Below are 14,881 nucleotides of genomic sequence, written 5' to 3' on the forward strand. Positions count from 1 at the left end.
CTGGTATCTAACCAACAGAGGGGTGCTATCCTGTTATTCAACCGCAAGAGGGCGCCCCCTCACAAACCACAGTCAATTCTGGTATCTAACCAACAAAGGGTGCTATCCTGTTATTCAACCACAAGAGGGCGCCCCCCTCGCAATACACACTGGCAACCCCCAGTATCCAACCACTAGATTGCAACCTCTCACAGCAAAATTGGGTAAATGTCACTTTTTTTGATTATGAGACTAACCAAACTAAAGGTCATTTATTGCCAGATCACAATGTCCCTGTTTTGTTTCAGGACACTTCTTCAGGGACATCTTCTTCCTTCTTTGCATATTTGCCTATAGAGTAAAAATTTGAGTGTTCTGGGGCAGTTTTTATGCTGCTCTGCCTAATCATTTAAATTGGCTCTCTAAAGTCCTGACACATAGCATTTCTGTTGGAAAGGTGGGCTCTGAGTGTGATGATTGGGGTGTTAAAGGGCTGACACATCTCACAAAGATTTGATTTTCCAAGGTGTTCCTGGCAATCCAGGCAATATGTTCAGGCTTTAAAATCAAGTGTTTTAGGAAGGGAACACTAAAATAACAAGGGCCATTGCATTGGTGAAGCATAGTAAAGCTGAGTTTTATCACCCATTCACAGGACATTAGTTACTTAGCAGGATTACTTGGTAAAAATAAAGTGATGAAAAAAAAACTGAAAAACAAAAAACTGACTGAGCCATTACACATATGGACTGGTTACATTTAACGTATTCTATATTTATTTTGTGGGTGCATTACCTTATTTAAGTTTAAAATTAATATTCACATTCAATAAAGCTTCTGAGTTCTACAAGAAATCAGTTACCAAAAATGCAGTTCAAATACAATTACCAGTGTAGTTAGCTCCAACCTGCAGTGAGAGAAAACAATACTGCACCGCTCATGCCAGCCAGCTCCTTGCATTCATGGTTCCTAATCAGCATTTGCAGATTTAACAGCATTCATACTCTATTGAGTTGCGGTGGGTAAAAGCTACATGTAAAATTTACCTATTTAATGTACAGTGATACGTAATATGTTGGCGCTATAAAAATCATGTTTAATATTATTAATATTAATAATAACAATAATAAAGGAAGCTGTAACAGCACTGCAATCTCACCACCAGCCTAAAGCTGCGTACACACTGCCAATTTTTGTCGTTGGAAAGGATCTTACACGATCCTTTCCAACGACAAGGGAGTGCACGATGCATGAACGATGCTGTACATACAGCACCATTCATGCTCTATGGAGAGGGGAGGGGGAGAGCGACGGAGCGGCACCCTGCTGCGCGCTCTCCCCCTTCCCTTTCATTAGGATCGGCTGTCGTCCATCGTCCGTGGATCCGGCAGGTCGGTCGTCCGGACGATGGACGACACAGACTGTACACACGGCAGATTTTCGCCCGATAATTGGCCAATGCCGATTATCGGGCGATAAAAATCTGACGTGTGTACGTAGCTTAAGGTTAGTTTTACTGTTCTTCCTTATCATCATTGGAACAAATGGTTCATTTTTTGTCTCTCTTTTTCTGACACATGCAACATTCAATGGTGTTTTACAGCTCCACCCATCTACATGGAATTTCTGCCAGGACCAGTTATCAATAAGAACTGTCCTGTGTGACAAACAAACAGCAGCTCATTTCCTCTTTAATAGGACTTTTGGTACATTTAATACTTTAAACAGTGTATACAGTTGTGTGTTACAAGGAGGAGCTCGCTATTTATCTGGATTATGCTGAGCATACACTATGCAAATATCTTTTAAAGTTGTTTTTAAGTTATGGTTACAATGTTCGACCTATTTGTTTAATAACACTGGTCAACAAACATTTTCTTGGCAAACAGATTAAAGTGATTTTAGGTTATGTTTGATGCACAGATTCCACATATGGTATTGGTTTTGCTAGATTTGCTCTAGTTTGTGAAATAATGACCTCAATAATAACCTCATAGAAAACTAATGAAACATAAAAATTACGCAAAATTAAAATAGATATGCCTACGTATACAAAATTACATTTGTGAAATAATGTCAGTATATTGTATATTCAGTATATTACAGAACTAATCACACAGAAGTCATTGATAAGCTGAGTTTGTATGATTTCTTGTTCAGAGCTCTAACAAATTGCTTCATTAATCCCAACTTTATGTGTAGTGGGGGGAGAATGATTTATTGTCAGCCATTGGCTCCATGTCGCTGCACCTTTTTCATGTTTTCCCTTGGAGGCCATGTCACTTTTTCCAGTGATCCTGCTTTGCTCTACTATCTGTCCTACGAAGAGCCAGGTTTTGATGGCTGGTGAGCTGGGAGGAGGTCTAAGGTGAACTGTGAGTATAAGACACAGACTTTGTTGGAAAGTTGTATGGTTAGGGCCTTAGAGTCCTGCACAGCACTAGGTTGGACTGGATTGAAAGTAAAGGAATCTAACAGTGAGTTAGTGGCCAGGCTTTATTTTGCTGTTTGTTTATTTTGCCTTTTTTTTGTGAAAATAGTATTAGTGAATAAAACCCTTGATGCACTTTTAACCTGCTGGCCCTGTTTCCTGTTTTGAAACACTCCCCATTGCTACGGGCGATCTCACATATCCCACAAGCAGATGAAACATGAGAACTTTGTGTATTCACTTTGTGTCCAAGTAGGAAGATCGCCATTTTTATATCAACACATATGGACCATTGGTGTTCATGTAGCAAAGCTTTTGTAAGACCATTTTGATATTTTCATATTCTTCTTTAAGTTTTGTTGGGTGACCAATTGGAATTGATGCATAGCAGTTGTCATTATGCAGTAAAACAGATTTTAAACTTCCGAGTGGAACTGTCTATGAAAAGCGGCCAGTCTTCTGCTCGGTATTTTGGTCCTCCCATATGGGCTAGTAGTCCATGAATGTTACAACACAAAGTCTCCATCTTCACTGAAATATGGTCGGAGTCTCACCTCTCTTGTCCTATAAACCGTTATTTGAACTTCCAGTTATGTACGGGGAGAATGAAATGAACAGATTTTCGTGGCAAACTGGATATTTAAAATCTTTTATTATAAACCAAGTCAAAAGGATAAACATGTGTAACAAGAACATGTCAAACATGATATCAGAAGACGTAATTCCTCGCAAGGAATTGTCTTCAAGTACAAAATAGGGCTCCTTACATATCATTGGAGACCCTCATGGCCGAACCTTAAGATGTTATTATGATGTTCAAAAACGAAACACTTAGTGGCCCGACGCATTTCACCCCAGTGGGCTTCCTCAAGGGATAGGAGACCTTCAAAAATTTTAACAATATCAAAAAAAAAAAAAACAGGACAGGCTGGATCACATTTGGGTACAACATCCCTGCTTTCCCATATGCTCAAAAACCAAAAACCAAAGTGGGAGCAGTACTTGTGTTCTCTTGAAGGAGGTGCAACCACGTCATCCTCTCTTCTTCCATCTACATTGACTCCTTCTCCACCTGCAACTGTCATTGCTACTACATCTCAGGAGGTTGGTGCCACCTGGATTTCTAGCAGCAATGAAGTATCAGCTTCTGCCCGCAAGTTTCATGGCGTCAGAAGCTAGCCATCCACCATTACATGGTGCATGGAGGCAGCGGGGCCCTTGGTACAGCCACACAACTGAGCTATTTTACCAGTGACCAGTGGCTGCAGATGGAGACGCTGTGCAAGGTACTGGCCCCCTTTGAGCAGGCCACACATGTTGTGAGTTGGGAGCGGTCAGGCTGGAATGATGTCATACCCATCATCTTTCTGCTTGATAATACCCTGTGTGGCCTGATGGAAAGTGGCGATGGGAGAGGAGGACAAGAAATGGGGGAGGAGGATGAGAGTGACATTACACTCCATGTGCACAGCCAGCATCAGGAGGTTCAAGAGGAGAAGGAAGATGATTATGATGATGAGGGAGACCATGTCGGGGCTGCTGGACAGGACCCGTCCAACCTGCATTTGTGCTGTCACGCCCCAGGCATTGTGTGGGCGATGGAACAACAGGAACTGCTGCAGCTTGAAGAGGAGGAAGTGGCTGATGAGGAGGAATATGTTATGGCGCCTACTGAGGGACAGGAGGAGGATGGGCCAAGGGAACCCCTCTTTCATATGTGTGTCCACATGTTGCGGTGCCTATGGTGGGATTCCTGCATTTGCAACATCAAAAACCGGGATGATTACTGGCTGGCCACCCTTCTGGATCACCGCTACAAAGACAAAATGTCAGTTTCTACCCAACCCCGCACAAGAGAAAGAAAAGGTGACCCGCCTGAGCAAAATGTCATCAGCAGCTTTTTCAGTTGCTGAATAGCGCGACGGCGTACGATTTCGGATCGCGAATATGAATGCGCGAGCGATCATCCGATTCTGCTTGATGAATCAGGGGCAGTGTCTCAGTTCCTCCCTCAAATTGACAGTAAGACCTATTAATCTTTGTTATTGATGGATTAACATATGTATTCTATTACAGTTATCAGTGTTTTTCTAACCTCACAAGTGGTATAAAACAATCAAGTGTCTGCTTACCACTTCAGTCGATCATGTTGTAGGGATGAATTAAGTTAGACATGTTTGAGGGTCAGCCTAAGTTACGACCTAAGCTCCTTCTTTAGACAGAATGCAAGTGGCAAGTGAAGGTTGTGCTCAAAAAAAGTACAGATAACCTGATTTGTTTACTCCCAATTACTCCCCATAATCCCAATTATCGATGTGGGAAGAAATTACCATTAGTACATTCCCGCGCATGAATGTAATTCAAACGGGAGGCAACTTTATTATAGACGAACAGTGGAGGAAGGGCAGAAGCAACCCTCCCCATATTATGTCCTGGCTACTGCCCATGCGCCCTCACCAGCGCATGTGCACGAGCCTATAGAAAACAAAAAGCCTCTAAACCAATCCAAAACCAATTTAAAAGTTATCCGCTGGCAGCACCACTAAACTACAACAAATGTAATTACCAGTAAGTAGACATTTTGTCTATTCCTTTATTGCATTCAAACCATGGATAACTACCAGATATACTTGTTTCCCTAATTCTGCATTTATATCTGGGATAATCTTCAATTCCTCAACTTTATACCAATACGCTAACAGGTACTTTGTAATATAAAATCTGCTTAGAACACTCTTTTAATCCCTCCCTAAAATGATATTAGCCTAATTTCAATGTTTTGTTCACAGATCTGACATAAACTTATAATCATACCAAGAACTGGCTCATGTAAGAAAACTTCAATACTTCATTGCTAGTAAGCATTACCGGATTATCATTATAGAATGAATACACATATTGATACACTGTTATTTTTAACCTAATAGATTGCAGATGAATTTTAAGCATTGCTGCATGTAAACATTACACACACTACACAATAATCAATGAAAGTATGCTAAGTTATCCCAACTTAATATCTATTCTTTAAAATACACTCCTACTTACCGAATTTTGTATTTAATATTTTTCTAGACTTACAAAACTATAAATCCTTATGGTATCCTTTGATCAGATACTTGTTGATACATGCAATTACCATCATACAAATAAGATAACCCACAATGTATAATTATCTCGATTCTAGTGGAAATTTATTTTATCCACTATTTACATTCCTCATATAAATATTCTTATATTTCTGTTTTATTTTATGATTAGAATGTCCTAATTATTTTGTACACCTATCTTAAATCAACACAACTAAATTTTCAATCTATGGCTTTAACAACCCCAACACATGAGTAAGTTTGCTTTAGACATGAACTTAGTTCTGAACTGCAGGGGGAACCAACCAGTAATTGATTACTTACTAATTGTTACGATTCCCTAAGGTCTTCGAATCCCCTGAAGAAGCCCACTGGGGCGAAACAAGTCAGGTATAAGACCGCAACTTTGTGTTGAACAATAATACGAGCTATAAGGTTTATTTTTTCACACCTCGGTCTCCAAAGAATTGTAAGGAACCAAGTCTTTATTTTTTGAACATGTTCTCATTAACCAATGATGAGATGACCATTGTCACGTTTTTTGTAGTATAACTTCTTCTGTTAAAATCCTTTATTTATAAACGTTAAGTAACAGTTTTTTTCATACAAGTTTGCCAGAAAAAGCCACTGAAATGAAAATGAAATGAAAATAACCTGAAAATAAATAAAAACAAAAAGGCACCCATCACATCTAAGGTTAGGTAAGCTCTTATATGTACCTTGGATTTAGATTTACAGCAAATGCTCAGTTCACCCTCTATTAAGTATTAACAGAAACCTAAACGTTAAATCAAACAAGTTCCAGCCATCAGCAAGCCCAGAAATCCCTGGATAGCCTCCATCCTCATGTGCTGGATGCTAAAGGATTACCTTATGCATATCACTGCTATGATCAGTTATAATGTGAGCTTCCTGCCATTACTACCATTCTCCCATCCCCTCTCTATTCACTTTCTGTGCTTTTCACTCTGAATGGGAAAATCTGAGCTCAGCATTTTGAGATGTTTCAAGCACACCATTTACCCTAAAACACATAAACCATCATTTTCATAATATCTGGATTCTTTATTTGGTCAGGTACATCATTTTGGGATTTGATTATTGGGTTTACCTAATGAATTGGCCAGTGTCTGTAGTTTAAATCAAGCTTTACATTCTTACATACTGTGAAAAGAGGTGCTACTGCAGCACAAACAACACAGAAGCAGGAATTAGGCAACAACACATTTTGTTTTACTTTATAATACACTGATGAATTATTTTATTTATTTTGAATAAACACCCAATACCCTCTCCCCCTTTACCGTGCTTTCTGCAGAAACACGTGAATGCCATTTTTTGAACGCAGTACCAGCTGTGGTAGTTTAAGTGGCTGTTTGGAAAGGTCAGGTAACAGTTCAAATCGATTTAGGGTTAGTGCCACAGCTACTTTCATTTCATTCATGGCAAAGTTCTGTCCAATACAATTCCTGGTCAGAAAACAAAAAAACAAAAAAAAAACTTCTATTATAGAGGACTAAAATTACCAAGAGAATATTCTTTATTCATTTCACAGTGACAGCACAGTAAATGCTTAATATCCTCTATTCTCTACCCCAATGCCCTTTCAGGACTGCTATGTAACAGTACACAAGTTAATGCAGTGAGGTACCAAAAGCCTGTTAACACTGCAGACTATTTTTTTTTATTGTGGTAAGACACTAAAGCACACAGAGAAACCCCACAAATAAAGAACATTCCCACTTAAAAGCAATAGTTTTCTTGGTAGAAATTGAACCCTGAACCTCTGTGTTAGTTATGCAATCGTAGAATGTAATGAAGACTGTTGTGGATTGCTTTTTAGAATGGGCCCATAAAAGATTTATCATGTGTTCCATGTTCATATTTAGCTAATTACAGCATTACTAATATGAGTACATTATCCTACTGACTAGCAGCATCCTGGGTATAGGGGGGAGGTACCACAAACAGAAGACAGAAGGGATTTTGGAGGCATGGGCTACTCCCTAGGGTTGCCTGCTTATATTACTAAGGGCATGTAAATAATTGCTGAAATAGTTCTCTCTTGGTTGAGTAAAGTGTTACTTGCAGGTAGGAATGGCTGCATGCAATCTAATCCAATCCATCCATAACAAAGAATATTTCCATCGTAGGGCACATAGTAGAAGCCACCTTGCTGGTCATTTCAGGAGATTTCTGTATGTCCTATATAAACACCCCCAAAGTACAAATAATCATCATTTAAATACCCCTAAATTCAAATAATTGCCACATACAGATTTATTATGCATCTTGTGTCCCTCTCTCTATGGTCCTAAAAATGAACACTGTATACAGTCTATGTATCTTTAGTGCAAGTAGAGTAAATACCGCATCTATATTCATTATGTACCTCGGTCCTGCTGCAAAAGGAACAAAAGCATGAGAGTGGCGCTTCGCAGAATTTTCTTGAGAAAAACGGAAAGGATCAAATACCTGAAATATAGAGATTAATGTAACCCAATGCAAATTCGTAAGGAAACAATGGGAAGTGTAGAAATTGGGACAAATAGTTTGATCATTTCAAAAAGAAAAAAAAAAATATCCCAATAAAGGTGGTTTTACACCAGGCCAGAAGATAGGTCTTTTCTTCCTCAATGACAATTTGACTTGTGTTCCATCTTTATTTTAACAATTTTATGCTTAATTTTTACTGCTGTCTGACAGATTATACTGAACTGCAGTAGATCCACTACGGCCCCACACCCAGGCATATAATAGAGAAAATAGAATCCCCAAAGCATGGGTCACCTGTAAATATAGAAGAAAAGCCAATATTGGGAGACATTTAGAGAGACCCTGTTGCAAGGCTGCTCATATAAATGAAATGTTTATAATTACCACTCAATTATACTGCCTTTGCTACAGCCATTCATATTGACTTTTGTCATATATAGCTCCTTGAAGTCATATGGTAATCAGATACTACCTGAAAAAAACAGCCTGAACGCTACCACTCACTGGAGATTTTACAGGAAGCGAGCAGACAACTTGGTGGGCCAGTATAGGTGAGGTTGGGCAGCACTGACAAAGCCTAATGCAGCAGCTTGTCACCTTGACATGGTAGAATGGAAAAGAGGGGCACTGTAACCCAGCAGCTCTGTACATTTGGATACATTGATATATATTTATTATGTAATTGGTCTATAAACCAGTGGATCTGGATGGACAGCTAGATAAATGATCCAGTTAAATGGGGTTAGGCACTAGTTGGCAGTCACATTTCTACCGCCTTTTTGCCCAACAACACAACTTCTGTCATTAGTCCTGCCTGGTATTATGAGTATCCCTACATCTTATGTAGGGATACCCTACATAAGATGTAGGGTATTTAGATGTTTGGAGGTAACGGAGTTGAAGTGGAGTAATTTGAAATCTAAAAATTTAATTGAAAACTAAATTTGAATCTTGTAGACACAAACTATTTACACTTGCACACAAATATTTTACAACATATGATCCAGTCTAATTGTCAATCCTATATCAACTGGATTTATTCTGATCATGTATATGGAAAAATTATTAAAAAGTATAGAATATTAGTGCAGCTAGACCGTCATACCTCTGGGTTCTTCCACACGACTGGGTTCCGATGAATGCAATAAATATTTAAACTGACAACAGAACCTAAAAAGTAGATAAAAAAGCTTTAAAAAAAGGAACAAGAGGCCATTTACAGAGCCCAGGGTTCTGTGATCCATTCCAGGATCATACAAAGAGGCAAAAGACACCAGTCTCACCTAGGCTCTACGGGCAGTTATCAGGGGGAAAGATAAGTATATAAAAGAGTATTTTTTTCCCCCATTAGATATAGGGTTAAACCTTTTTTTCTACAGGAAGCTATGGGTTTAGCATTTTATTTTTGTATAATAATGCCTTTATTCTTTTCTATAAAACTGCCATTACAACAGGAAGAAATATGTCTGGAGAATGATTTCACTTTAAAATAATTACTTTCGATTTATTTCAAACATTGTGCTATTAGACAAGGGAAATTGAAGATTTAGGAGTTAGAGAATGGCAAAAGTTTTCACCTTAACTGTAAGAGAGGATCCCAATTCACTGCTCCATACTTAGAGAGAAAGCATAACTTTTCAAAGTCGGAAATCTGCAGGTGTCTGCAGAGAAATACAAAATCCTACAGAATATGTCAAGGTGAAAGTGCAGAAGCTATTGTTCATTTGTAGATGTCAATAGTATTGCAGGAAGTCTTGTTATATATTCGGGCGAAGAAAAATGAAGGTAATAAAATCAAGAAGGTTGGAAGGTGTGGTCGTGCAAAGATATTGCAAGTACTGTGGCATTTCCACCACAAAAAAATACCTTTGTGAATGTAAGGAAAAAATAAAGGATAGAAAGATAAATATTTAATCTTTCACTTTTAGAAATGTTAGCCCTAATGTTTCTAAATTTTCCAAAGTGCAAAATTCAGAAAGGATTGAGGGAAGACTGATGAGGGGTTATCTCACATGAACTAGATGCATATTGAGTTTTTTTTTTGTGGTTTTGATTCTGTAAATAACATTTTCTAAAATGATGTTCTTTCTAGAAAAGCAATAGGGATAGAAATCCTTGCCTGATCCCATTGTAACAGGGTGCCTTAACTAAGATTTGAGTTTCTAAGATTCACATTTTATTAAATTGGTAGAGCAATTTATAGTGCATGGTCTTTGCCTGGGTTACGTATGACTGAAATGTTGGCTAATAGCATGTAAGGGGGAAAGAGGGTGAGGCCAAAGTTTGGGCAGGAATCAGGAGAAGATGGGATGCAAAAGTCTTAAAAAAATCTCAGATTTAAGGCCACTCAAACTAGCCAAACTGATTTGACTAGTGGCAATCAGTGTCAGACCACTGACTGACCAATCGGGAACAACCTTGATGCACTCTTATGTAGAAAAGAACAGTTAGCTGCTGTCCTGTGCCCCCCTCTAAAATAAAGGAAACCACACTGTCTGTATAGTTCTCTTTTTTTCATCTGTCATTGGGAACTAACTCAAAAGAGTGTTTCCAGCAACAATCATCTGACGTTTGTACAGGGCTTTAGACTTTGTGGCTCATCCACACCTCACGCCATCATGCTTGCAGCCTAGGTCCACTCATCTAGGATCCCCCCAAGAGTTATAAAGGGGGATGTGTAGAAGATTGCCAGGTTCATCCTTCCTGCTATGTTTCAACCAGCCTGCAGGGGTGAAAGAACTAGAGAAAAAAAAAAGTTTCAATCTCCCGTAGATAGGAGCCCAACTAATATGTCTGGATAATGAGGTCCAAAAAGCTAGTGGCAAGATGTAAACTTTTGTAATCTTGAACAATTGTAATGAAGCAGATCAGTAACAAAGAAGCACACGACCCTGATCCTCCCTCATTGCTCCAGACTTCTTAAACACTGAAATTACAAACCTATAGAAAAAGCCTGGTAGAGGCTGGGACAACTTTCTAAAAGCTGTGCTGAAATGAATATTAGGATTAGATATAAAGTGTAAGGTAATGAAACAACCTGATTTTTGTAAACTATCAAACTGTTTGCTGATGGAAGCAGCTCTTAAATTGCAAAATAAAAATAAATTCTAAATTTGAATGCCTGCAAGAGCTAAATGACCTTTATATTCATTATTCCGTAAAATGACAGAAAATCTATAAATGAGCAGTAAAACAATAAATTTACAATATATATCAATTAAATATGGAAATAAACAAAAACCACATAAGATGGACCCAAATGATATCTGAAGCAGTACCTGGCAAATAGAAAACTAGAAAAGTCAAAATAGAGTTACTTCATAACAGGTTTACAAGAGATCAGAAGTAACAAGCGTAAAGGGTTAGTAGCTAGCATAAAGGACGGAAAGGGGTTTCTAGCTTGCCATCACACTTCCACCTAAAATTGTACATATGGCCTGGTTCTATTCAGTTTGGAAAAATACAGAAACACCCTGTAGTTTTACACAAAAGATATAATAAGGGACAAAGACAAATTATTGGAATGTACCTGCTGGCAAGGAGCGCCCATCAAAAAATGTGATATGCTTGGAAAGTTCCCTGGACACAGAGGGCACAGGAGGATAAAGTCGGAGGCTTTCCTTAATGCACATTGTAGTGTAGGGGAGTTTGCTTAAATCTTCCCTGAAAAAAAACACAAAAGTAAGCATTTGGGTTTCAGAAATGAAATGATCTTCTGCCCTGTTAATACTGCTGGAATTCAAAATAATTTCTCTGTTTACAATAATTGTTTCATAGATTCTCTCAGAACTCCCATCTAGTGGAAATTTATAGTGTTACGGTTCTCCGTGGGCCTGGTTTATTAAAGCTCTCCATGGCTGGAGAAGATACTTATCAGTGAAGCTGGGTGATCCAGCAATCCTGGAATGGATTTCCTCAAAGTCATTTGCTATTTATTAGCAAATGTTTTGTGTTCATTGATTTTTATTAAGTTTTTTAAAACAAATTTAAACAAAAATAACAACAAACAAATAGTTATTTGCATACATTCATGACATAAAGGTGAGGAGCTTTGAATAAGTACATGTGGCAATAATAATTTCCATACATTAATAATAGCATACATGTACAGATAATTTGACAATAAAACGGTTTTGTACAGTGTGTTTTCACTAGACAGAGTCCATTTCCTAACCTTTGAGCACATAAAAAAGTTAAACTACTCATAGAAAACAATACAAAAGAAACTTGTGGGGAAAAACAGACCAGGTGGGGAAATAAACATTATACATTAACCATAATGATTGCAGGGTAAGTTGTTACCAACCAGATAATGTTGTTAGGGGTATAGATGGAATCGCGTATTGTAACCATGGCTCCCATATAGACATAAACTTGTCATGGGAATCTGACAAAACAAAATTTTTCATTTACTAATGTTTTATTCATTCGGGCTTTCACCTAGTGAAAAGGTAGAGTCTGCTGTTTTCAATGGTGTGCTATTACTTGTTTTGAAGCAAGTAAAGTTAGCAAATGTTTTCAATCCTAGACCAGATCTATTTTAGGTTTGCTGAATCACCCAGCTTCACTCATGTATCCTCTTCAGCCTTGGACGTCTTTATTAAATCAGGCCCAATGAGTCAGTTTCCAGTCCTCGTCACACTTTCAACAAATCAAGGATTTCTCTTCATGACAACTAGTTTGCTTCTCATTCTGTTTGAAACATTCAAGTTACCATAAAGAGATCTTACCACTCCATAATTGTTCTGTTCCCTAGGACCTCACGGATCTCCTCCCGGCACTTTTGCTGATGTTCTGGATATTTGGCCATGCAGTACAAGATCCATGAGATGCCACTAGCTGTTGTGTCGTGTCCTTCAAACATGAATGTGTCGACTTCAGCTCGCAGGTCCTCATCAGACAGACTTTGACCGTTTTCATCCTGTGCCACACAACAGAGAAAGGCAATATAGCACTAAACTAGTGCATGAGAGCTTGTTTGTACTTGTTGAAAATATTGGCTTACAAAATAAAAACTAATGCAGCCCACATGAAAGTGACATAATCACAGATATCCCTCAGAGGGTAAAAGACATTAGGTTCCTAAATCTTTTTACAGTGACTCCACATATGGAGCAAGACTGTCAAGGACATGCCACTAAAAACCTCAACAGCCCATTGAGGACAGCATCAGAGGCCACCTTGGCTCAGTAAGAGCTAGACACATTTATTACAAGACTACATTAGGAAGAGGATTCAGCCAAGTCAGCAATAAAAGAACCAACATTACAAATTAATCAGATCAGCAGCTGTGAGAGGAGGTCACATGGTCAGGTCCCAGTTCAGAACTAAAATGATTGTGCATGTTAGGTGTTGGACTTCTCCAGGACACCCAAGCTCAGTGTTCACACATGTTCATGGATACCATCATAAAGCCAAGGTCTGGTGCGGACCACTGCCAGCTTTGTAAACACTAAGGAAAAGGTTTTACTGACAACATAAAAAAAGAGGAAACAATAAATATTTAACTATTCCCATTAAATTTTAATCCGAAAAAAGCAAATCATTAGTCTGCTGTTGTATGTTAATTTTACCCATGGCCCAGGAGCTGCCAAAAGTTAAGTATGAGAAATTTATATCATGTCTATTCATTTGCATTACTATTTACCGAGATAAATAGTCTGCTAATAAAAAAAACATCATTTTACTTACTTCACAGGGAATAGAAGGACAGAAAATTTTCCATCTATACAATGATTAAAAAGGAAACGGTCATAAAGCAAAACTCTTGTGTAAGGCCTCAGGTGACGCAGTGATGTGATGTTTAACTCGGACAAGAACCATGTAAGATTGGCACCAAAACATGTAACCGAACCATGGATATTTATAAAGGGCCCCACATTACCTGTGGAATATTGATTGATTATATGATGCTTTTTAGGTGAAGCCTTTTGCAGAGCCATCTGGAAATTAGGTTTTCACACACAAAACACAAAAAGATCTCCCCAAATAAACTGACCTTTGAACACAGCAGAATATCCAGGAAATCACAATGTCTCTTCTGCCTGATTTTCTCCAGCTCCTCACTTTTTTCTAGCAGTTTTTTTCTTTGTTCAATAACTTTGTCTGATTTAGGAGGATAAAAAAAATATTCTAAATCTCCATGAAACATCTACCATGCCCTCGAGAATCTACCTACAGCTATCAGACGGCCTGCCTTACAATCAGAGTGACACTCCCAGAGCTCTGATTCTGACACCAAACTAGAGTGAGGGAATTCCTGTATTCTAAAGATAGATACAGTCTTATTATGTATGAAGTCATAAATGACAATATCTTGTATACATGGCAGGAGCACTGTAAAAATGATTTTAGCTCTGGACTTTCAGCTGATTTGCAAGTCTTTCAGGAAGGAAAGATAAGATGCAGAGGAGTTATGGAAAAAAACAACAAAGACTTACCTATCAGAAGTAACAGCCAAGATAGAATGCAGAAAGAAGATCCTGTTAGATTTCTGTATTATAACAGAATGGAAATCTAAGAACTGCTTATATAGGAAATAAATGTTGGGAAGGTGTTCTAGCAGCTCTACAGAACCAGAGCAAAATCACATGCCTGAATTCATAGTCATTGGCTTATTGGCCTTTTTTACAAGATGTAGACTGTGTGACAGTTTGTAGATTTCCTGGTGTTCGGGGAATAACCGGAATGCAGCTCAATGTCATTTGAACAATAAGAGTAAACTTTATAAATGTAAGATTTCAAGTTTGGAAATACCCTGTTTCCCCGATGATAAGACACTGTCTTATTTTTTTTTGAAGGCCAAAATATGCTCTAGGGCTTATTTTCAGGGGGATGCCTTATTTACCCATGAAGAAGGCTACAGTACACAGTTATTGTTCATGTG

General features: G+C 38.3%; 1 protein-coding gene across 2 annotated transcripts in view; it reads right to left on the reverse strand.

Moving 5' to 3' along the window:
* Positions 1 to 5,632: 5,632 nt before the first annotated feature.
* LOC140325417 (cytochrome P450 4B1-like) overlaps positions 5,633 to 14,881 on the reverse strand; it is a 17,353-nt gene continuing 8,104 nt past the window's right edge. Inside the window, exons 7-12 of one of the 2 annotated variants that reach the window (XM_072403240.1) lie at positions 13,994 to 14,100; positions 12,726 to 12,916; positions 11,525 to 11,658; positions 9,101 to 9,165; positions 7,892 to 7,974; positions 5,633 to 6,968 (exon numbers count right to left, since the gene is read on the reverse strand). In XM_072403240.1, coding sequence (XP_072259341.1) covers positions 6,800 to 6,968; positions 7,892 to 7,974; positions 9,101 to 9,165; positions 11,525 to 11,658; positions 12,726 to 12,916; positions 13,994 to 14,100 — 749 coding nt within the window. In that variant the 3' untranslated portion in view covers positions 5,633 to 6,799. The other variant, XM_072403242.1, reaches the window with a different exon arrangement.

This window comes from Pyxicephalus adspersus, chromosome 3 (assembly GCF_032062135.1).
Source record: "Pyxicephalus adspersus chromosome 3, UCB_Pads_2.0, whole genome shotgun sequence".
Lineage (NCBI taxonomy): Eukaryota > Metazoa > Chordata > Amphibia > Anura > Pyxicephalidae > Pyxicephalus > Pyxicephalus adspersus.